The sequence below is a fragment of the Trachemys scripta genome, chromosome 3 (genome assembly GCF_013100865.1).
Source record: "Trachemys scripta elegans isolate TJP31775 chromosome 3, CAS_Tse_1.0, whole genome shotgun sequence".
In the NCBI taxonomy this organism is placed as follows: Eukaryota; Metazoa; Chordata; order Testudines; family Emydidae; genus Trachemys; species Trachemys scripta.
In genome coordinates this window covers 36,330,155-36,352,381 of record NC_048300.1, presented here as the reverse complement: position 1 = coordinate 36,352,381, position 22,227 = coordinate 36,330,155, and the positions used below count along the sequence as shown (strand labels likewise).

Here is a 22,227-nt window from a genome sequence, read left to right as displayed (position 1 = left end):
TGAGACACAATTTCTCTTTGCAGAAACCATTCTGGTTAGATATCATATGAGTGATCATGATCTTTCAAATGTTTTCTTCTATTTTTAATTATAGTTTCAACCCATTTACCAGGTAATAATGGAAGGCTTTCTGGTCTGTATTTTCCCAGATCACCCATAGAGCTTTTTAAAATATTCCAGTTTTCTAGTAGAGTAGTTGTTTTTAAATGAGATTACACATTTTTGCTAGCACCTCAGCCACTTCATACTTCAGCTCCTTCAGTACTCATTCAGGCCTTGTAATTTATTTTTTTTAAATGATCAATTTGTTCCAGCACCTCTTCTAACATCTCAGTGTCTGATAGTATTTTGTCTTTATTACCAGAAAAGAGCAGGTCTGGGGTAGGTATCATCCTCTGTGGTAAAAACAGATGCAAAGAAACCATGTAGCTTCTTAATAATGTCCTTGTCTTCCTTAATTGTGCTCTTGATCCCCCGGTGATCCAGAAGATCCGCTATGTGTTTTTCCTAAATTACTAGTATTGTGGCTATATTTTGTACCATAGGACATCTAATCCAGTTCTGCCTTTTTATCCAGCCATTTTGGGAGGACTCTATCACAAAGATCTTGACAGTTCTCTCTTTTTACTCTTTTCGTGTTTAGAGTAGGAGTTACCACATTTTTTCTAAAGCTATCAGTCTATAGTTTTTTGTCACAAAGAGTTTCCTGGCTCTGATTAGTGAACATTTTCCTTTTCTAGAAGAGAGTTACCCCACTTATTTTTAGAGCGTGTCATTAGGTTGAGCCTAATTTTTACTTTAGACCTATCCTTCTCAATTATCCTTTGAAAATCTGAAGAAATATGGAACCCATTTAAATCCTTTCATGTTTAAAGTTGGTCTGCTTTTATCATGTTTGGATGTATACTGGATTAATATGTAGGCTGAACTGCAAACATAATACCCAAGGTTATTCTGCTGTGACTTTATTGTCACTATCTTTTTTACTCTCTCTCTCCCAAAATACATCTTTCTGTTGTAAACTTTTTAAAAGAAATCGTTTTTCTCCCCTCTTTACTTTCTAGAAGGAGAATCATGTTTCTTTAGTAAGTGAAAATTTAGTTTGCGAGTTTGGTATAGAGAGGATTTCAAGAAGGTTTTTATTTCTAATATCAAAATATTTAGTTTTATTACGGTTTTTAAAAATGATAATATACTTAAGACTGTGTAAGAGTAAAACCTATTAGCATATGCCATCATAACCTGTTAACACTAAATTTATGAATTATTACACTTGCAGAAATTATGGGGAAGAAATGTGTCCCTTCAACACATAAACCTGGGGAAGGCCAGCGACTAAGCAGTTTGACATTTGGATGCTTTTTGAACAGAGCAAGAAGTCCTCAGCAAGCTATTAAATTTGATGAAATAAGCAAATCATCATGCAAAGAATCAGAATTAAGCGATGGTAATAACATATTAGGTATTTATCCCTGATCTAATTTTATTCTGGAAGAAATTAGTGGAAAATTAAAATTGCTTTAAACATAGCTATGTTCAAGAATAGTCTTCTTCAAAATAGGACAAAAGGACTTCAAAAAGGACACTGTGAAGCCTTTGTTTCAAACTCATCTCTCTCGCAAGACAGTCTGTATTATTAGAAATCTTCTGAATTAGTATATTGCTTAAATATTTTGCTGTGAGCATACGCTAATGGATCACTGCTGTAGCCTTTAGAAGAGGAGGTTGCTTTTGGGCCTTGGATTAGATTATCCCAATTTATTCTATAGTGTTCATTAATTTCAATAATATCAGAAAACAAGATGCAGCCGTATAGTGCAAAAGAGGTTGTAAAATTAACTGTAATGAGGGGATATACTCAGAGCTGTTAGTTGACAAGAAAAAATATTGAAATCCATCTAAATATATATTCAATCTGTTTTTCAATTGATACATATTACTTGATTTAAGATTTCAATTTCAGCCTAAACTCTTAATTAACATACTCTAGGTAGGGAGAACATCTAACAGTATTAAGGCCTCAGTCTTACAATTTGATCTGCTGTGGCAGACCTTTAGGACTTTGCAGAATTTCACAAGCCTCTGGGCTTTGCACAGGTGCAGGGCTCCACCCCTTTGGTTTCAACTGCAAGATTAGGGTCTAACTTCAAGAGATTTCTTTTTAAAGTTCATGAAGGAATGAGCTAAATTAAATATTCACTCTAAGTTTTTGCATTCACTTTTTCCATTTGTTTTCTATATGTTAGCACTGCTGTCCTAATGTCCATTTTAAACACAAGCTCAGCAAGATAAACTCAGTATTTTGTAATTAAAATGGGTGAGATAATGGCTTGCCCTGAATACTAGCACAAAGAAGCAGTAGCATAAGACACCCCCTTCCCTGTGCCTGTGCACTTTACCACCATTTTCTGCAACTGCACCAGCTTGAATCCATTCTGCACCCTCTCCCCACCGCAATGTGTCCAGTGGTACAGTTATGCCGACACGTTGGGGTGAGTACACTGTGACAGATATAGATACAGTGTAGTTTATTTCCTCTTTGTAGCAGCAGGGAGACCGTGACTCCCTGAGAAAATAGGATGGTTACTCCTACTTCTTATTCCCCATTTGAAGTCTTAAAACATTGCTTGTGACATCAAATTTACTTTACAGCTGCTAATTGTCCTGTTCCAAATAGGAAAAGAGCAGTCAGGACAGATAATATTTCTATAGACCCTGTCATTCAAGGATCCTAAAGTTCATTACAAAAGTGGATACGTATCTCATTTTTACAGATGAGGAAACTGAAGGACAAAGTTTTAAGTGGCAGGGTCAGAAACAGAACCTATTCACCAGAGTCCAAGTATCCTGTTCTAACCACTAGACAACAGTGCTATACACTAACACTAAATGATCATGTTTTAATGTAATAACAAAAATGGGAGAAAGAGTTACAGACAATACAAGCAGAGTTATATCTGAACAGAATGTCTTTTCCTAAACATTTTCCTTGAGACATCAGTGGGTCTTAAGTGTTCAGCCCTGGGAGTGAAACAGTGGCATGCAGAAGGGATTTCTAACTAATAACATAGAAACTCAGAATATTTTGATTCTTAATCTAATCTTCACACTTTTTCTTTCCTACATTTGAAAAGCTTTATAATCTTTAAGATTTATTAATGTGGGTAAGTGCATGTGTCCTCTTCAGCATAAAAATTTTTGCATATCTGGTTTCTTTTAAAGTTTGGCACATCTCGCTCTCCCTTCTTGTTACATTCATCATTATTATCCTTAGTTTTTTGGATAGACCACTAAATATAAGAATGGTTTCTGTTACAGTTCCTTGGTAAATGCCATTTCTACTTTCTTTCAAGTATATATTCATAACTATCCCTATTGACATTGCAGAATATGTGTAGTATTTTCCTTCAGGTTTGTTTTTACAACATCCACCAAAAATTAAATGAACTTAACTTTAACTACATTAAACTTGCAGTTCTGATTATAAATTGTTTTAACAGCTAAATTTATTAAAAGTAATTTTGTCAAATTCATGTATTTCTTTTCTAGAGAAAAAAATCCAGCAAACATCTCTTGCTGCTCTTGCACATGAGAGCAATAAAGGTCAGAGGTCATTACAACAAAGCTCCTGTGGATCAGAACAAAATAAAAATGCAAGAACAAGCTATTCATCAAAAGATATAGATAGTAGTATATCAAAGAACTCATGCGTTACAGGAAGTGACTGGAGCTCAGATGAGGATGAAGGAGGTAATAGAAGACCAAAATCCAGGCGTGCATCTACCCTTTCAAGTCAGACATCTGAAGAAAGCACAAGATACAGCAGAATTGGGAGTGAAATGTATTTGACAGCATCTGACGATAGTAGTTCTTTATTTGAAGAGGAGAGTTTTGCAGTTCAGAGATCTGAGCACAAAAAGCTGTATTGTTGGCAGCAAGGATCTCAGCGGAAAAGTCAGAACAATTCACTTGGAAAGAGCAATTCTGAGGCCTTATGTAGAAAAGACCAAGATAGCTCTTCAGATGAACTGAATAAGAAATTTCAGTCTCAGAGATTAGATTATTCATCCTCATCCAGTGAAGCAAATACCCCAAGTCCAATTTTAACCCCTGCTCTAATACCTAAGCATCCAGTCGTGACATCTTCAACAGATTCTCAGTGTGTGACACAATCAAATTCTCCATCAAATTTGCCACCTCCAAAGTTGCGGACTCCCAACGTTTTTAGTATAAGTGTAGCATTGGCAAAAAAGCACTTAAGCCAACCCCAGCTGAGTTCTGACAGAATGTTTGATAGAAATAGAAATGCTATAAGCATGATACGGCCCTTGAGACCTCAGGAAACAGACATCGACCTGGTGGATGGGGAAAATACTGATATTTTAGAGAAAATGGAGATTGATTATGATGGAGCATTTACCTATGACTCTTTTGAGGCACAGAGTGCAGAAGACCAGGAGTCCAGTGATATAACAAGGAAGGCAATTAGCAACAAACCCCCTACTCCTCCTCTGCATCGATTCCCCTCCTGGGTAAATATAATTAAATATTTTTTACTGATTTAAATTAACTCATTTTGTTGCTTTTATTACACTTTTCTCTCCTGTACCTTTCTCATTCCCTGTGTCTATGGTGGGAATATGATTTGTTGGCTGAACACCAACTGAGATTATTAGCTCCTCAGAATCAAGTTCAATTTTAACACCTATTCTAGGATCTTGTATTTTTTCTTTTGCAGAAGAATACGGAATAAATCATATCAGTGAAATATTTAAATGGCATACATTCAACAGCCATTCTCCTATTCATGGGCTGATGAGCTCTTTGCTTTGAAAATGCCATATAAAAATACATAGCCATTTTTTTGTATGTAGAGAACCAATTTTTGAAAAAGTCATATCTAATTTTCATGTGTTCATTTCTGCACACACAGTTAGATAATGACTCTAACCACTAATTTTTTTTTATGACTGTATAACCTAAGAGTCCTGGTTCCAAGTCCTTTGCTCTAAAAACTAGGCAATACAATCCAGGCCAATAATTTGTGAATTAAAGAATTGTAAATATAGATTGGCACAACAGACCATATTTAAAGAAGTTGTTAGTCCCATCAGTTGTTCAGAGAAATTTCTTAATCTGTAGTAGTAGTAATTCACTGATTACAGAAGAATTTTACACTTCCAATGAGATATTTAAAAAAAAATGTTTTAAAATGTAAGAGAATTAATATACAAATTTTACATCATGACACAAGGGGTCAGACATTAATACTTTGTTTAAAGTATTGTCTCCTTAAAATTATTTAGTTCTGAGCCAGCTCCTTCCAGGCTGAGAATGTAAAGTCTTCTCTTGCCAATGATTTACCTTGTTATGCCCACCTAGTGCAGAATCTGAAATCATAGGGTAATACAAGTACCTGGCCTGTTGGTGCTGTGGGGTTAGGTCAGAGATGAACTATACTTTAATGTTACTTTAACAGTTTGTGCATGTGAAGTTTTTCATTATGGATTTTTGCTACCATAGTTTGAAAGGCTTTTGGTGAAAAGCTACTTCCATAGCCTCCCTTTGTAGATAACATCTAGTCTTATAGTATAGAATGTCCTCTCCCAGTTACTCTTTGAGGAACTGATTTTAGTATTCAAAACAAAGAACTCCCTAGTACACAGGAAGGAGTTGTATGGGAAAAGGTTGAAAGAAACCACTGGTCTGGTGAGTGGTGTAGACAATGTCACATTTCAGCCACCATTGATAACTCTGCTATATCACATATTTGTAGCAGTGTGAGGGCAAAGGGGAGGTTTGAGAAAGATATACCTTTCATTTCCTAATATCTACAGTAAAACATCTCTGCTTTTATGTTAGGAAAGCAGAATTTATGCTGTAGCCAAGTCAGGTTTACGAATGTCTGAAGCTTTCAACATGGACTCTTTTAACAAAAGTAAGTGGGTCTTTGTACCAACAGCCAAAATCCTCTGCTTACTGTAATTTATAAGGGGCCAGTTGTCCCAGGCGCCTCTAAAATATGCCTCTGAAGAGTTCTTTGGATTTTTTCTTTAAGATATGGTAAAACAGATTTAACCTTTCCATTATTTCTATCACCTATTCTTGAATACTTGCCTCTTAAGTACAAATTCATTATAGTCCTTAATTCCCTATAACTTTCTTTGGAATTCTTGGTGAAGATTATATAATCAGACATCAAAAGAGAGAGAATGTACTTACATTACAAAAAGACTAGTGGTCATGATTATGATTTTCTCATACCCCATTACTCCAGTATAATTTAGGAGTAACTGAAGTGAAGACAATAAAACTACAGTGGTGTGACATCAGAATCCAACCAAATGTCTTAAATAATTTTGAAGGGTAATTTTAAAGAAATGTGTTTTATGCTCTGTATTTCAGGTACTGCTTCTATAACTTCGTATACCATATCTGGACTATACACTTCTTTGATATACAAGAACATGACCACTCCAGTCTACACAACTCTGAAAGGGGTAATTTTATTGTTGTTTAAAAGAAAGTTGTGTGAAAAGCCATACTGTTAGGCTCCACGTTCAAGAACTTGGCATTTTATGCTTGATGGCATGTTGCCAAATTTGTCATAAGATCATGTTTAGAGACCATAAAAAACCCAGAAGTAATGGAAATTTCAGATGTCCAGAAAATAAATTGTTGTTGCTTATAAAGTGTTACAAGCCTCTGTCAATTTTTGTTGTGGCCCTTACTGGTTTTCCCAGGGCTTGTTAATTATTGAAAGAACTGCATTGTTTGCAATGCTGTAATTACAAGTTTAGATCTAGAAGGATCTTTGTGTCAATGCCAAAGCTATTTGTTTTCAGAAGCTTGCAGAATCTAATCAGAACATTATTTGTTTCCTGGCAGCCTCTTGTAATTTGAAGAGATGTATGTTTTTAAACAGAAATGATGTAATAGATAGGTGTTGGGGGGTTTCAGTTGAATATTGCTACTTATGTGCCGAATCCTGGGGCCCAAGAAAGAACTGCAGTACAATCTAAATGCAGTGGAACCAGTAGAGTTCCAGTGCTGTGCAGAGATAATGCAGAGGCTAAGGGCCCATAAAGGCCATCCCTATCCTCCATATGCCATGGAGCTGTGCTGCATGAGAGCTTTATCTGCTGTAGCATGCAGAGGAATTTGGGGTGTGGCAGGGCAGAGCTATGTGACTGGTGGATCTGATGTAAATGGGAGCCAAACCCACCCCCTCCATGAAAAGCTGCAGTAGGATCTGTGGAGTGGCTCCGCTCGCATTTTATAACCTGGGACAAGGAGGGCTGATTGCTACAGATTGTTGCTACTGATTGCCCCCTGCACAAAGCCCATTACTTGCCAGTGTAACTATTGAATGTACAGGATCATGTCATACAGAGCCAAATATTGTAATTGAGCAGAATACCCTTTCCTGATGAAACTAGGGTTGCCAGGTGTCCAGTTTTCAACTGAACACCTGGTCGAAAAGGGACCCTCCCAAACCCTTCCCAGCCTGGTGAAAATGAGCGAGTGAGCATGGGGGAGAGCAAGCGACGGGGGGCGGGATGGAGTGAGCGGGGTGGAGGCCTCAGAGAAGGGGCGGTGCAAGCGTGTTTGGTTTTGTTCGGTCAGAAAGTTGGCAACCCTAGCAGATACACATGCTGCAAAAGCATTAATGAGTTTCTGTATTCTGTCAAGGAGTGACCCCAAACACACCCTGCCGTGCAAATGATTCCTGCCAAGAACAGGAGTCATTTGTACATGCATGTTTAATGTTGGATCAGTGGCTGTCTCACTTTTAGCCCTGGCTCAGAACATTCTCCCAGTGTTAATTTCATTGAGGGCCTATAGAGAAGCCTCACCAGAGTTTTGAGTTAGCCAACCTGACTCCACCTCAGTCTGCCGGAACGCAGGTTCTCTAACAGGCAGTAGTGCACGCCTTCAAGCAGAACTTAGACCATAGGTGGCTGCTAAATCATACCCTCTGAGTTTTATTTGTAAAGTGAAATATACTCATCCTCATACTTATGTTTTCTTGTTCGTGCACCAGAGAGAAAGTTTGGTGGGTACTGGGGCACAAGGTAAAGTTTAGGTATTTTTAAGCTGGTTTAATTTGCATTTTTTTTGTTTTGTTTTACATCTCTTGTGGTAGTTGGCCTAGTAAGATTTCCTGGCAACAATCCTAGTGCCAATACTTTTAGTATTTATACCACCCTTTATTGTGGGCGATGTATATCATCGGTGGTAGGGGTTTGATTTGGTTTTGCTTTGTTTTAATTGTTGCAATTAAATCTTTAGCATGATAGGCATCTATAGTGCCTGTTGCAACAGTAGGCTGTTTTAAAAGCCAATAAAATAAATACGTCCATAAAGTAGTATATTTTGCATAAAGTTTCAAAGAATGTGTGTTAATTTCTGTAGAAAGCAACTCAAATAAGCAACAGACCATTCTTAGATGACTCTTCAGGATCAGAGGAAGAAGACAGCTCCCGATCCAGCTCACGAACCTCAGAATCAGACTCTCGAAGTAGAAGTGGCCCAGGTAGCCCCAGGGCCATGAAACGAGGTGGGCAGAAACCATAAAAACAAATATTTTGAGACGCTTAATATGATTTTGTAGCATGTGCAATGTTTATTCTTTATATCAATGGATTTCTCCTTTTGAAAATATGGATGCCTTGAACATGGGTCTAGCTCGTTTGTTATACTTTTCACATATCAAAGCTAAAACCAAAGCAAACTGGCAGGAGAATGGGTAGCTTTCCTTTTTATGATTATCAATACTTATATGTATTTCTAAGGCATTGCTGTAGTATCTTCTTGTCGTTTGAGGGGAAAGATGATTTTGTGATTAAAGCACAAGGTGCGGTGTCAGGGGATCTGGGTTCTGTTCCCTGCCCTGTCATGGATTTTCTGTGACTTTTGACTGTAACTAGATGGAATAACTCAGCAGAAAAATATAGTGAGAGTCAGCAAAATCTTTTCCTTAAGTTTATAACACAAAAGTAATAATTTAACCTAATCAGACAGCAGAGGAATTCAGTTCAGTTCTGTGACCTCAGAGTGTGAAGCCCACCTTCTTAAAGGCATTCTCCATCCTCTCTGCCTCTAAAGCAGTCAGTTTTATAGTGCGTCCCCTGAGACCTGTGCAAAGAGAGGAAGAGGCTGAGCTGAAGTTAGTCCCTGGCACACAAGTGTCTATTACCCTCCATTTGCTTGTGTTTTCCCCATCTGCAAAAAGGGAATAGCACTTACCTACCTCACAGGGGTGAAGTGAGGCTTTCTTTTCTGTTGGTAAATTGCTTTGAGATCCTCTGATAATATAGTGTTACAGATATCAAAATATTATTGTTATTTACTAACTCTGATTGGACAAGGTCAGTGGCTAACTAACTAGAGTTTCACTTATGTCACCCTCAGGCACATGTAGTCAATGGATTAACAGAATCTGAGTGCCAACCACAGGCCCCCGTTAAGTTTCCACAATAATGATGTGCCTTGCATAGAATGTATACAACATTCTTGTTTTCTAGAATTGTCCTTAACCTAATTCTTTCTCCCCAATTTGGTTTGGTTGGTTGGTCCTCTAATAGGGTGAAACAGAATATAACTGTTAAAGTGCTCCTATTTTGGCAAGTATTGAAGCCCTCCCTGGCTGGGTTTGTTTCTCTCATACCAAATTTCTCTACCATGCCCACTGCCCTCTAAGATATCTAAGGGCTTACTTGCACTGATGTAGCTACACCTATATAGCTACACCTATGCTGTGCCAGTGCAAATCCATGCTGTAGTTGGATTTCACTAGTGTAAAAGGGCTTAAAGTCTTTCCCTCACTTCCCTGCCAGATTTATCTTCGCTGATAGCTAAATTGATATCTGTCGAAGCTTTGGGCCTGAATTGCTTCTCAGGCTAGTTTCTGCACCTATCTAACTTAGTTGAATGGATTAGAATCACTGCGGATTTACAATATTGTAGGCAATAATGGAATCTGGCCCATTGTTTCATGCTGTCTCTCTGGAGACTCAAGAAGATAGCCCTGCATTGTTTCACATTCAGAAGTCTTTCTTCACAGCCTTTAGCATGAGTTCTAATTTATAATGCATAATTTGAAGATTGTGGGATTGCACAGGTAAAACTAAGGGTATACTGGCCTATAGTATCATAATTACTGATATTATGTTAGGAGGAAAGAGCCCAGCTTGACTCTCAAAACCCAGATGAATTTGCAGGTCTGGAAGTTACAAAAACAATATTTTTATTTGTAAAATCAGCTAATATATGGAATTAATCAAACAAAATAAACAGAATGCTACAGTGCAAATGTTACACAGTAACTCTTCAAAGTTGAACAGTAGATTTAAGTAAATCTTTTCAAAAGGAAACTGTTTCACATTTGAAAATGAGTGGTTTTTTCCATTATGATGAATAAGCAAAGAGTTTGTTTTAATATTAGTGAATCATTCAGGGGAAAAATCGGATGTGGTTTTTCATAGAAGCAGGTGGACATGGGCTAAAACTTTTTTTTATTCTGAAACAGGATTTGAATACACAGTTTTTTAGCAGGGAAAAATTTGCACAGGCTCTTATTCATAACTGACTCAGTACAAAAATTTCCCACATTCATTGCAAGTCAAAGAAAATAAGAGTGGCAGGGAAAGGCAACCTAGACAGCCCATCTACAATCTAACCACATGACAGACCTTTGGACAATTCATCTACTATACAGGCAACTACCTGAGAGGACCAGATAAAGAAAAAGAAGTAAAGAAAAATTATGTATAGTTTAGCATGAAGAGCCTACACTTGATCACCAAAAAATAGACAGAGACGTAATATGATGTACAGAAATGCTAGTGATCTACTGCAGAACTCTTAAGTGTGGTGATTTAACAGAACTAATTAAATCTGATGGCATTTAAAAGATATATATATAAACATTTAAGTGTTTTAAACAAGATTCTAAATATTTTCCTTCATTCATAAGTCATTAAGTAGTCCCATTTGATTGTAAGGAATATGGGCTTCAATGTGTTTTGGGTAGAAAATTAATATTTGATCTGTGGCTGTTAAAATTATGGGCAAGTGTAGTCAATTGGAGGTTTTATGGAATCACTGAATTATTTCCTTTGGAATTTTGTTCCTTTGAAAGTAAGATTCTCCCGATATCTTGCTCTTAGATGAAGCAGTGATAACAGGATATGGCAGTATTATATTTTTGTTTCTTACTGGAGTGTTTGCACACCTGTTTGGAATAATTTTAGTTTTAATTCATAACTAACAGCCTGTTCATATTGTGGATCCCCGTTTCATGGTTTAATTCAATTTGATTGTTAGGGTGCTGAGGATCATTCTCTTATGCACATTGTCAGAGAGAGATGGAGTTAGAGAACACTGTTTTTGAAGATTAGAGAGTGACAAAGAGACATTGTCATATACATGAACCTGATTTATGGAAGTGAAGACATTAATGATGGGCTCCTGGCAGCCTTAGGGCCGCTCTAACTTGTGCTCTGGCTGGTATGGCTCCCTGGGTGCTCTCCACCAGCTGAGAATAGCTAAAGTATGGAGTGCTCTGGCTTGCCCCTAATGCTGGGGGTGTAGAGATGGAAGGATAATGTTTTTGCAGCAATTCTACATCATTTGGGAATCCACTTATGCTGTAAGGTTTTCTCCGGGAGTTTCTACAGCATTCTAATGACCTTTACATTGCTGCAGTTGCACAGAGGAACCAAGAATCGATCCCTGTAAATTTCAGTGGCTGCAGATTCACTTTGAAGTCAAATAAGCCTTCCAAAGTTGATGACTTACAATGGTCTGTTTAAATAATTATTTTCCAGTAGCTGAAAACTGTGTACCATATGAGGAATTTTAATTTATCCCAATATACATTCTGCTTTGAGTTCAGATAAGTTGAAATTTAAGAATATTTTACAACCTGTAAATATTAAATTGCTTTTAATCATGTTCTTGAACATGACATTTTTCACATTGCTCCTTGCATTCTTTATGTTTATGTGCCAGGAGCATTTCCAAATTCCTAAATAAACACTTTGATATTACTTTTAAGGAATTTACTTGCACTGCTTAATATTCTCATCAAAAATATTTAATTCCCACTGGAATGCTATTAATATTTTAGCTTGTCAACAACTCCCAGCTCGGCTGTTCCCTCCATACCCATTCCCGATTTTTTATGTCTAAAATACGATGGCAAGAAATATATACATGGCATCTTTTTTGCTTTTTCGCTCAGGTGTGTCTTTGTCTTCTATGACCTCAGAAAGCGACTATGCTATTCCCCCTGATGCCTACTCAACAGATACAGACTATTCAGAGCCAGAGCAGAAACTCCCTAAAACCTGTTCCTCATCTAGTGATAATGGAAAAAATGTGAGTACCAAAGTTATGCAAAGAATAATAGTATTTCTTTCTTCTACACCGAATGTTAACCAAGCCCAGTACTAAGTTTGCTTAGCACACAGTGGAATGATTACAAGTAGCAATGTGTTCAGATTCATTAAATGACCCATATGCTGACTGTAACAAATCAGACACTTGGGGTGACCTATTGAGTGTGAAATATCTAAACACAGCGTAGAAGAACCAGGTTGGGTTTACAGAGGGGCGGCCTCAGCAGCAGCAACAGCAGAGACCCCCCTAGAGAGTCCGGGGTGGGGAGAATTACGTACCACCCTGTACAAAGTACAGAAGATATCCATGGATGCGGTGTCCGCAACTTCCTCACATAGGATGTGGGGGACTGTGAGCATATCTCAGATGTGTGGTCAGTGGGTCCGCAGGCTGCACAGATCACAGACTCCAGACCTACAGTGTAGGGTAACAGGCTGCATCTGTATTCCTCACTACGGCTTGTATTAATGGTGGTGGCCTGGGTATCCAAGCCCCTTGGCTGATTGGGGATGAGGACCATATCACTCAATTCCTGACATAGAGCAAAACTTTGAGCTTTATTTTGCCGGAGTTTGCACTGAAGGTGTGTTTGTGTGCAGCTGCGGAATTACACTTTTCTGGGACTGTTCAGTAGGTTAGGCTCAGAAGTTAGGGGTTGAGCATATATAGTTTTAAAATTACAAACTTTATGTGGAATGTTTTCATTATTATTTAATTAAAATGTTGTATAATGCTTAGAGCCTAGGTCTGGGAATCAAGAGTCCTGGGTTCTGTTCTTAGCTCTTATTGTGTGACTTGGAGCAAATCTCTGTACCTCTGTCTAACTGTAAAATAGGGAAAATACTTTTTTATCTCACATGTATGAATCTTAATGCATGTAAAAACTGGATCTTTCTACTATAAAAAGGCAAAGTATTGTAATAATTATTTACCATGCAGGCATTTTTTCTTTGGCAAAATACCTTGTTATAATATATTACATACCTTATTTTTTATTTTAAATAATCAGGAGCCATTGGAAAAATCTGGATATTTGTTAAAAATGGGTGGCAAAGTAAAAACCTGGAAACGCCGATGGTTTGTGCTCAAAGGCGGTGAGTTATTGTACTACAAATCTCCGGTGAGTATGGGTAACGTGTTTGCTGTTTAGTTCCTGATTCCTCTAAATGACTCTAAAATTGCCAGATGGAAAAATACATTTCTTCATTTGAATACATTAAATTAAACATTTCATAATAAAGTGCCCAGTCCCTCAAACTGTTGAGCACCCTCAACTTTTATCTTATGCGATTTGAGGGCACTCTACCTGCTAGGTCAGGGGTGGGAGGGGGTGAGGGCTCCGGTTGGGGGTGCAGGGTCTGGGGTGGGGCCAGAAATGAGGAGTTCAGGGTGCAGGAGGAGGCTCCGGGTTGGAGTACGGGAGAGAGGGCTCTGGGGTGGGGCTGGGGATGACAGACTTGGGGTGCAGGAGGGGGCTCCAGGCTGGGACCCAGGGATTTGGATGTGGGAGGAGAATCAGGGCTGGGGCAGGGGGTTGGGGTACCGGGGAGGGTTGTGAGTGGCTGGGAGTGTGGGCTCTGGGCGGGTGGCAGGGGATGAGGAGTTTGGGGTGCAGGAGGGTGCTCCGGGCTGGGACCAATGGGTTTGGAGGGTGGGATGGAGATCAGGGTGTTGGGGCACTGGGAGGGTGAGGGCTCTGGGGTGGGGCTGGGCATAACAGGCTTGGGGCACAAGAGGGGGCTCTGGGCTGGGATCAAGGGGTTCAGAGGGCGGGTGGGAGATCAGGGCTGTGGCAGGGGATTGGATCGTAGGGGGAGGGCTCAGGGGTGCAGGCTCTGGGCAGCACTTACCGCAAGCAGCTCCCAGAAGCATGTCCCCCCTCCAGCTCCGAGGCACAGCCAGGCGGCTCTGCACGCTGGCCCTCCGCAGGCGCCACCCCTGCAGCTCCCATTGGCTGGGAACCACGATTAATGGGAGCTGCGGGGGCGGCACCTGTGGACAGGGCAGCATGCAGAGCCACCTGGCCACGTCTCCACATATTACGTAGGAGCTGGAGGGGGTTGAGCTAGAGTGGGAGTCATGCCGACTGCTTCCTGGGAGCCGTGGGGTGCGGGGCAAACCCCGATCCCGCTCCCCGGCGGGAGCTGAGGGCTGGATTAAATGGTTTGATGAGTCGGATGTGGCCTGCGAGCTGTAGTTTGCCTGCCCCGTGCTGGATGCTTCCAGTGATCAAGTCTTAAATGTGTTGTGTTATACCAGTATTTTATTACAGATGAATAATCCTTTTTTCCCCATTCTTTCACACAGAGTGATGTAATTCGAAAGCCACAAGGTCAAATTGAGTTAAGCGTATCCAGCCACATTGTAAGAGGTGATGGAAAACAAACAGTTCAGGTGCTTCCTTGTCTCATTGTATTTTTAGAGGGTCCTCTCTTTTCACCCCTAAAAGTGACCCTTCCTCCAAATGTGTCTCCTTTTGAAGGCAGTCAGTGCCCTCCATCTGAGGGGGGAGCGATTGTTTCAGTCATAGAAACTGGAGATAGAAAAGACTCTATAGGGTTATCTTTTTCACATTCTTGTGAAGATAGGATTGTTACCCGTAACATTAACCCAGAGGGGATGGCTTTGTGCTCCAAGCACTCTGAAATCTCAGATTCACATGCCACCAGTTGCAATTCCAACTTAGGTAAAATGAATTCCATGTAATTTACTATAGGGGATCTTTCAAATGAGATCTCATCAACTATGGGGCTGCCTGCTCTGCATGGCCATTAAGCAGTTCTACTCTGAAAAGTGACAGTAAAAATGTTGCGAATATTTTGTATTTGTAAATAATAAGTGTATTGTTTAAATAAGTTGAAATGCATAATATTCATAGAACTGAAGGCATCTTTTCTGTCACTATTCAGTTGATCACAGAAAAACGAACATACTACCTGACTGCAGATTCTCCCAACATCTTAGAAGAGTGGATCAAAGTACTGCAGAATGTTCTTAAAGTGCAGGCTGCTAGTTCACTTTTCATACAGCCTGATGTGAAGCCAGCCATGAAAGGATTGCTGACCAAGGTAGGGACACTTATTTCCCTGACAAAGTATTTTTATTCTGTTTTTATTTTTAAAAATATTTCTGCTTAATATCTCTAAGTGAAAAAAGGCAACAAGAACTGTATAAAATGTGTAGTAAACTAATTTTAGTAACCAGTCCTTCCATTGACGTCAATGGCAAAACTCCAGTTGGCTTCAACAGGAGCAGAATGGATCTTTAACAGGAACTTCTTTGTACAGTAGTATCTAAGTTGGCTGCAGTATTTGGCATTAGCCCTTGTGTGATTTTGCAAAATTGCTGTTTGAGGGGCACCCAAAATTAAAGTCCAAAAGTACGTGTACTATAAATATTTAGCATAAGAGTAAATAGATTAAAGTAGACATGCTATCAGGGTTGCATCTCTTACAATGTGAATAAACCAGGACTGCCTACTCCTCTAGTACTGTAATAAAAATCTAAGTTGGCAAGTCTTTTTCATTTGGCCACTTGATTCACTAGCTTCCATGTTGAATTATCTGTTTGCACATCATTAGGGCCCTGATTCCGTGCATGCCTCAATTTAAACATTTGTGTAAGGGGGCTCTCTCTTTTCCAACATCAGCAGTCAAAACAAGATATTTCAAGATAATGAGGATAGTGTGTAGAGTGAGGGAATATACTATGTTAAGCTTAATTTACTCATCAGATTTAGATGCTCTTGGACTGCGTATCATTAATGTATTCACAGGAATGTAGAAACTACTGCAGTTTACGAGGGGCTTCACCTTTAGGTTCTTCTCTGATCTGTGGAGAATGAAACACCTTCCAACTACTTATTAAATATGCGATATGTTTGTATATTGTACTGATACCAGTGGAAAAGCCCTTTAATGGCAGAGATTCTCTGCTGTGCCTTCCACTTGGTGTGGAGTGTGTGATTCTCTGCCTGACTCCACACCAGCTCCAGTATAGGTTACAGCAGCCTTAACACTGCAGTAAATAGCTGCTTTCCTGTCCCTTTGCACCTCCAGAGCAGCACAAAGGGGCTGGGGCACAGCAGAGAATCTGACCCAATCTATTTACCTAGTAATCAGAAAATTAGGCCAATTTTTTTAAATTTAGGTCTCACATTCAGCACCTCTGGAAAAAAAAATCAGACTGCTCATTTAAGTACCCTAAACATGGATGTAGGTAATGTTAGTCACCTGGGTTTGAAAATTTTGAGCCTAGTGCCTGAAGTAGCAAGATGGGGCTTTGTGTATTTAAGATAGCAAAGTCATTGAAAGTGTAATGTTGGTCTACACAGACATATTCTAGACCTTCCTTATTTTTATCACTTGATATGCAGATTCTCTACCCTGCTTGAATTCAGTTTAGTGTTACACTGTGATAGAAACTGCTCTTTCCATTCTTAATTTAAAATAGCTTAAATTTAAAGATGAATCAGTTCTTCTGTTGCTTTTAACAATAGCTGTTTCACAGCAAAGTGCCTCCTCCTCCTCCTCCTCAGCGTCATCAGTATTTTGTACTTATGAGTAGAATTGGTTTGCTACTACAGCCTACTGAAGCCTTCCAGCAATTAACTTTTACCAAAGCTTGTTCAAATCCATTAAGGGTTTTCTTGTGGTGATGGTGGAATTTGTTTACATTTGTAAATGTAAAGCATTAACAAAACAGAAGAATTGGTTTGATTTTATAGGTTTAAATTAGAACTGTAGCTTTTCTTTTATTTTTGTTTAAATTCCTTTACTTTTACAGTAAAGCATAGATTCTTTTAATATTTTCATTAAAATTTATATAAAACAGATTTTTTAGGATTTTAACTTTTTTAATTGACGGTAGACCAAATGCTGGCTAATTCACAAAGCAAACGTGAAAAAATAGAGATGAACAACTTTTTTCTCTACCTATTTTTCAAGTGTATTTGTCTTATAACTATAGTAGGTACAAACATTGAGACAAATAAGATTTTCAAGTTCATGGTTTCATTAATACTGTCATTTCATATGCTCTTCTAAAACCAGCTGCCTTCGGTCATAAATAGAATATCAATGACAGTAGATACTTATGAGTGAATACAAGACTGAATTACCTTATTTATTTAGAAATATAAAGTTTTGTAATGTTTAATAAATTAAAAAGTTAACAATTGAGCCAGTGTAATGATTTCCCATCTAGGTCACATCAATGAAAGGGAATCCCTTTATTTTAGTGATGTCAATGAGAAAGCATTATATTTCACTGCTGTCTCTGAAAAAAATTGTACTGCTGTCTGTTTTATTCTTTATAGTGGCTTAATGAGAATTGAAGAATAGGTAGGAAGGAGGAAACTATCTGTCCTAATCTGTGCAGTTCAATAACCTTACTGCTAGAGACTGTTCTAAAATGTTTTTCCCCATTCCAAAAGCTAGTGATGCCACTTCATAAGTAGGGAACTTCATTTCAGCTCCTATGGCTGTTGTGTTATAACCAGACTTCTTGAGTGCTAGATGCACTCACTAAGCACTACCTTGTAATAATTTGCTCAATGGATCTGGGGGAAGCAGGCAACAATGCACTTTACTCTCAGTTATCCCACTCCATTCACCAGCCAGTTTTCATCTCTTCAAAGGAATGATGTTAGTCAAAGTTAGCTTGGGAGGGAATCTGATTTGGTGATTAGAGCAGAGAACTGGGGGGTCATGACTCTCAGCTTCTACTCCTGACTGTTGCTGACTTATTGTGTGACATAACTTAACCTCTCTATGCCTTTGCTTTTACTCCTCTGTAAAGTGGGGATGTTAAGACTTGCCTTCCTCATATGGGTTTTGATACTTAATTTTCATTAAGTGCTTGGAAATTCTTGGGTGTAAAGCACTATAAGAGTTCTAATTATCATTAGTTGTAGTAGTTGATGAGTGTCCCCTCCAGTTTTCTTTTCCTCAGCTTTTTCTATCTAGGGCCTGATCCAAAGCCAATGGAAAGACTACTGCTGTTTTGAATGGGCTTTGACTCAGGCCTGTTATGCTTTAATTCTAACGCCTGTAATGCAGAAAGTCATGCAGCTTCAAATTTATATCTATCTATCAATATATATATGTTTTACAGGAATTCTTTATTCCAACCATCAGAGTTGTGAGAAGTTGGGCCCATCTCATAAAAAAGTTTTACATTTAAAAATAATTTATACTTAACTGTACTGTAATTTCAGGTGAAACATGGATACTCCAAAAGAGTGTGGTGTACTCTGGTTGGAAAAACTCTTTACTATTTCCGTAGTCAAGAAGATAAGGTATGTCTTTCTAATGGTTAAAATAATATGACTTGTTTGCTCAGGACTCTCAGGTGAATGAAAGACAGACATTGGGGTGGATTTTTAATCGAGAGGCTGCAACTTTATTAATGGTTATGAGCCTACTGCAGGGTTACGGGCTCCTACCATATAACAAATAACTGAGGGTAGACTCTTTAGCCTGCCCCCCTGGACTCAGCTCACTTCTAAGTCCTCTCACCTTTCACTCCCGAGGGGGGTTCAGGGTACTAAAGGGGGGACTTTGGTCTACAAAGACTTCAGGTCTCCGTTTCTCCTTACAGGTTCACCAGCACAAATCTTCAGTCTCATTGATCTCTGGAGCTGGCCCTTTTAGCTTTTATCTGCCCTGTACATCAGCCTCATGTTGCAACAGACTGAATGTTCCTATATCATCCCTTAATATACAGACATCCAGGTCCTCTTGTTTACCCCACTTGTGCCTTCACAGTGCTGAAAGGAAAGTGAAAAACCCACTGGACCACTACCAATTTGGCCCAATGGGGGGAAAATCCTTCCTGATTCCAAGCTGCTGTGGGTTTGACTGACTGTTTTTTGGGAGCACAGTTCACTGTCTACAACTAAAGGGAGGGCAGGGCACCTATTGAGTTCCCGGGGGAGGGCAAGGCAGCTGAAGCGGTGAAGGAAAAGTTTTGGTTGTTGGGAGGAGGAGTACAGGGGCCAGTCAGCTCCCACTCTCCCCCAGACAGCCAGTGGGATGCAAGAACCTGAGGAAGAGGAGGGGCCCAGCTTCTCCATCTATGGCCACATGCTTTATTCCGTTCCCCTGTTCTGAAAGTGATGCATCCATTTTTCTGGTCCAACCAGTATCGCACCTCATCGCCTGTTGAGATGGGGGAGCATTTATCAGAAATATGCCCCACCCCCCTTCTGGGGCAGTATGTTCTCCCTCTGGTCTGACCAATCATCTCCATTGCTGAGATGGAGAATGTGGTTTTAGGTGATATCTGAGCAATCCTATTGTTAACTCCTGAGTTTCAGTATATTTTATTTCACTCACTTCAAACCTAGTTAAAATTAAACTCAATAGCCAGTTGACTGTCTATTGACTCCATTAAGCCATTAAAATAAAAATAGCAGAAGCAGCACAGAGGACCTCCATTGTTACTTCCAGTGTACATATACATTATCCTCCTAAACAAGCATGTAACCAGGCTTGATAGTGATTTCACTGGGCCTTAGATCCGGCATATTGTTTTCTCCATCTTCCTTCCTTTTTTCTTCTTCTCCCTGTTGTTGCCTCCTACTGTTTGTTCTTAATTTAAGGCCAGATCCTAGCAACACTAAGGCCTGGTCTACACTACGAGTTTAGCTTGAATTTAGCAGCATTAAATTGAATTAAGCCTGGACACGTTCACACAGCTAAGTCCCTTTTTTCGACTTAAAGGGCTCTTTAAACCGGTTTCTTTACTCCACCTCTGACGAGGGGATTAGTGATAAAATCGGCCTTAGCGGGTCGGAATTGGGGTAGTGTGAACGGAATTCAACGTTATTGGCCTCCGGGAGCTATTCCACAGTGCTTCATTGTGACCGCTCTGGACAGCGCTCTCAACTCAGATGCACTGACCAGGTAGACAGGAAAAGTCCCGCGAAAGTTTGAATTTCATTTCTGTTTGTCCAGCGTGGAGAGCACAGGTGACCACGCAGAGCTCATCAGCACAGGTAACCGTGATGGAGTCCCAGGATCGCAAAAGAGCTCCAGCATGGACCGAACGGGAGGTACGGGATCTGCTCACCATATGGGGAGATGAATCAGTGCTAGCTGAACTCCGTAGAAGTAAACGAAATGGCGAAATATTAGCAAAGGTCTCCAAGGCCATGAAGGACAGAGGCCATAACAGGGACGCACAGCAGTGCCGCGTGAAAATTAAGGAGCTAAGGCAAGCCTACCACAAAGCCAGAGAGGCAAACGGAAGGTCTGGGGCAGAGCCGCAAACATGCCGCTTCTACGCGGAGCTGCATGCCATGCTAGGGGGTGCAGCCACCACTACCCCAACCGTGTGCTTTGACTCCTTCAATGGAGAAACACACAGGGAAGTGGGTTCGGGCTACGAAGAAGATGAGGATGAAGATAATGTAGATAGCTCACAGCAGCAAGGAAGCGGAGAAACCGGTTTCCCCAACAACCAGGATATGTTTATCACCCTGGACCTGGAGCCAGTAACCCCCGAACTCACCCAAGGCGTGCTCCCAGACCCTGAGGGCACACAGGGGACCTCTGGTGAGTGTATCTTTGTAAATATTACACATGGTTTAAAAGCAAGTGTGTTTAATGATTAATTTGCCCTAGCAATCGCAGCCAGTACAGCTACTGGAAAAGTCTGTTAACGTGTATGGGGATGGAGCGGAATCCTCCAGGGACATCTCCAGAAAGCTCTCCTTCATGTACTCCCAAAGCCTTTGCAAAAGGTTTCTGGGGAGGGCTGCCTTATCCCGTCCGCCATGGTAGGACACTTTACCACGCCAGGCCAGTAGCACGTAGTCTGGAATCATTGCATAACAAAGCAAGGCAGCATATGGTCCTGGTGTTTGCTGGCATGCAGACAACATCCATTCCTTATTGCTCTTTGTTATCCTCAGGAGAGTGATATAATTCACGGTCACCTGGTTGAAATGGGGCGATTTTATTAAGGGGACATTCAGAGGTGCCCGTTCCTGCTCGGCTGAACAGAAATGTTCCCCGCTGTTAGCCACGCGGTGGGGGGAGGGGTGAAGTGATCATCCCTGAGAATTGGGGGGGGGAGGGTTAGTTGGGTTAGTGCTGCATGTTAACCCGGAAACCACAGCCCCTCCTTTTACATTGCAAACCCATTTTAAATGGCCAACCCAATGGGTGCTTGGTATGGGAAATGAGAGCGCTACTGTTTGAAACCATTCCCCCATGTTAAGAAGGTTAAAAAAGCCAAAAGACTGTGGCTTACCATGGCTGCCTGCAAGCCGAAATCTGTTGCCTGGCACTGCGTGAGTGATCTCTCACACCAAACCGGCAGGCCCTCAATATAAGAGGAAAAATGCGACCTTGTAATGAAAGCACATATGCTGTGTAATGTGAACAGCAAAATTTAACGTGAAAGAGTGTACCCATTGTTCTCTAAAATGTGTCTTTTTTAACCACCTCTCCCTTCTCCTCCACCAGCTGCAAATGTTTCTCCTTCACAGAGGCTAGTGAAAATTAGGAGAAAACGGCAGACTCGGGATGATATGTTCTCGGAGCTCCAGATGTCCTCCCACGCTGACAGAGCACAGCAGAATGTGTGGAGGCAGTCAATGTCAGACTACAGAAAAGCACAATATGAACGAGAGGAGAGGTGGCGGGCTGAAGATGATAGGTGGCGTCAGCTTGCAGACAGAAGGCAAGAGTCAATGCTCCGTCTGCTGGAGCATCACTCCACCCCAGATGATTGCCTGAGCATCAGAAGGCTGGCCTTCAATAAGAGTTAAAGTTTTAAACTGCAGTGTGTCCTTTTCCTTCCCTCCTCCTCCAC

The 22,227-nt window shown here is 40.2% G+C and overlaps 1 protein-coding gene across 5 annotated transcripts in view; it reads left to right on the top strand.

Annotated features, from left to right (window-relative positions):
* The window catches only part of PLEKHH2 (pleckstrin homology, MyTH4 and FERM domain containing H2), a 133,176-nt gene that overhangs the window by 58,778 nt on the left and 52,171 nt on the right, over nt 1-22,227 (top strand). For 4 of the 5 annotated variants that reach the window (XM_034764448.1, XM_034764447.1, XM_034764445.1 and 1 more), the window contains 10 exons: nt 1,280-1,462; nt 3,550-4,532; nt 5,863-5,938; nt 6,406-6,500; nt 8,416-8,560; nt 12,248-12,384; nt 13,415-13,525; nt 14,713-14,799; nt 15,315-15,473; nt 18,623-18,703. In XM_034764448.1, the coding sequence (XP_034620339.1) occupies nt 1,280-1,462; nt 3,550-4,532; nt 5,863-5,938; nt 6,406-6,500; nt 8,416-8,560; nt 12,248-12,384; nt 13,415-13,525; nt 14,713-14,799; nt 15,315-15,473; nt 18,623-18,703 (2,057 nt within the window). The remainder of the gene's footprint in view (nt 1-1,279; nt 1,463-3,549; nt 4,533-5,862; nt 5,939-6,405; nt 6,501-8,415; nt 8,561-12,247; nt 12,385-13,414; nt 13,526-14,712; nt 14,800-15,314; nt 15,474-18,622; nt 18,704-22,227) is intronic. The other variant, XM_034764446.1, reaches the window with a different exon arrangement.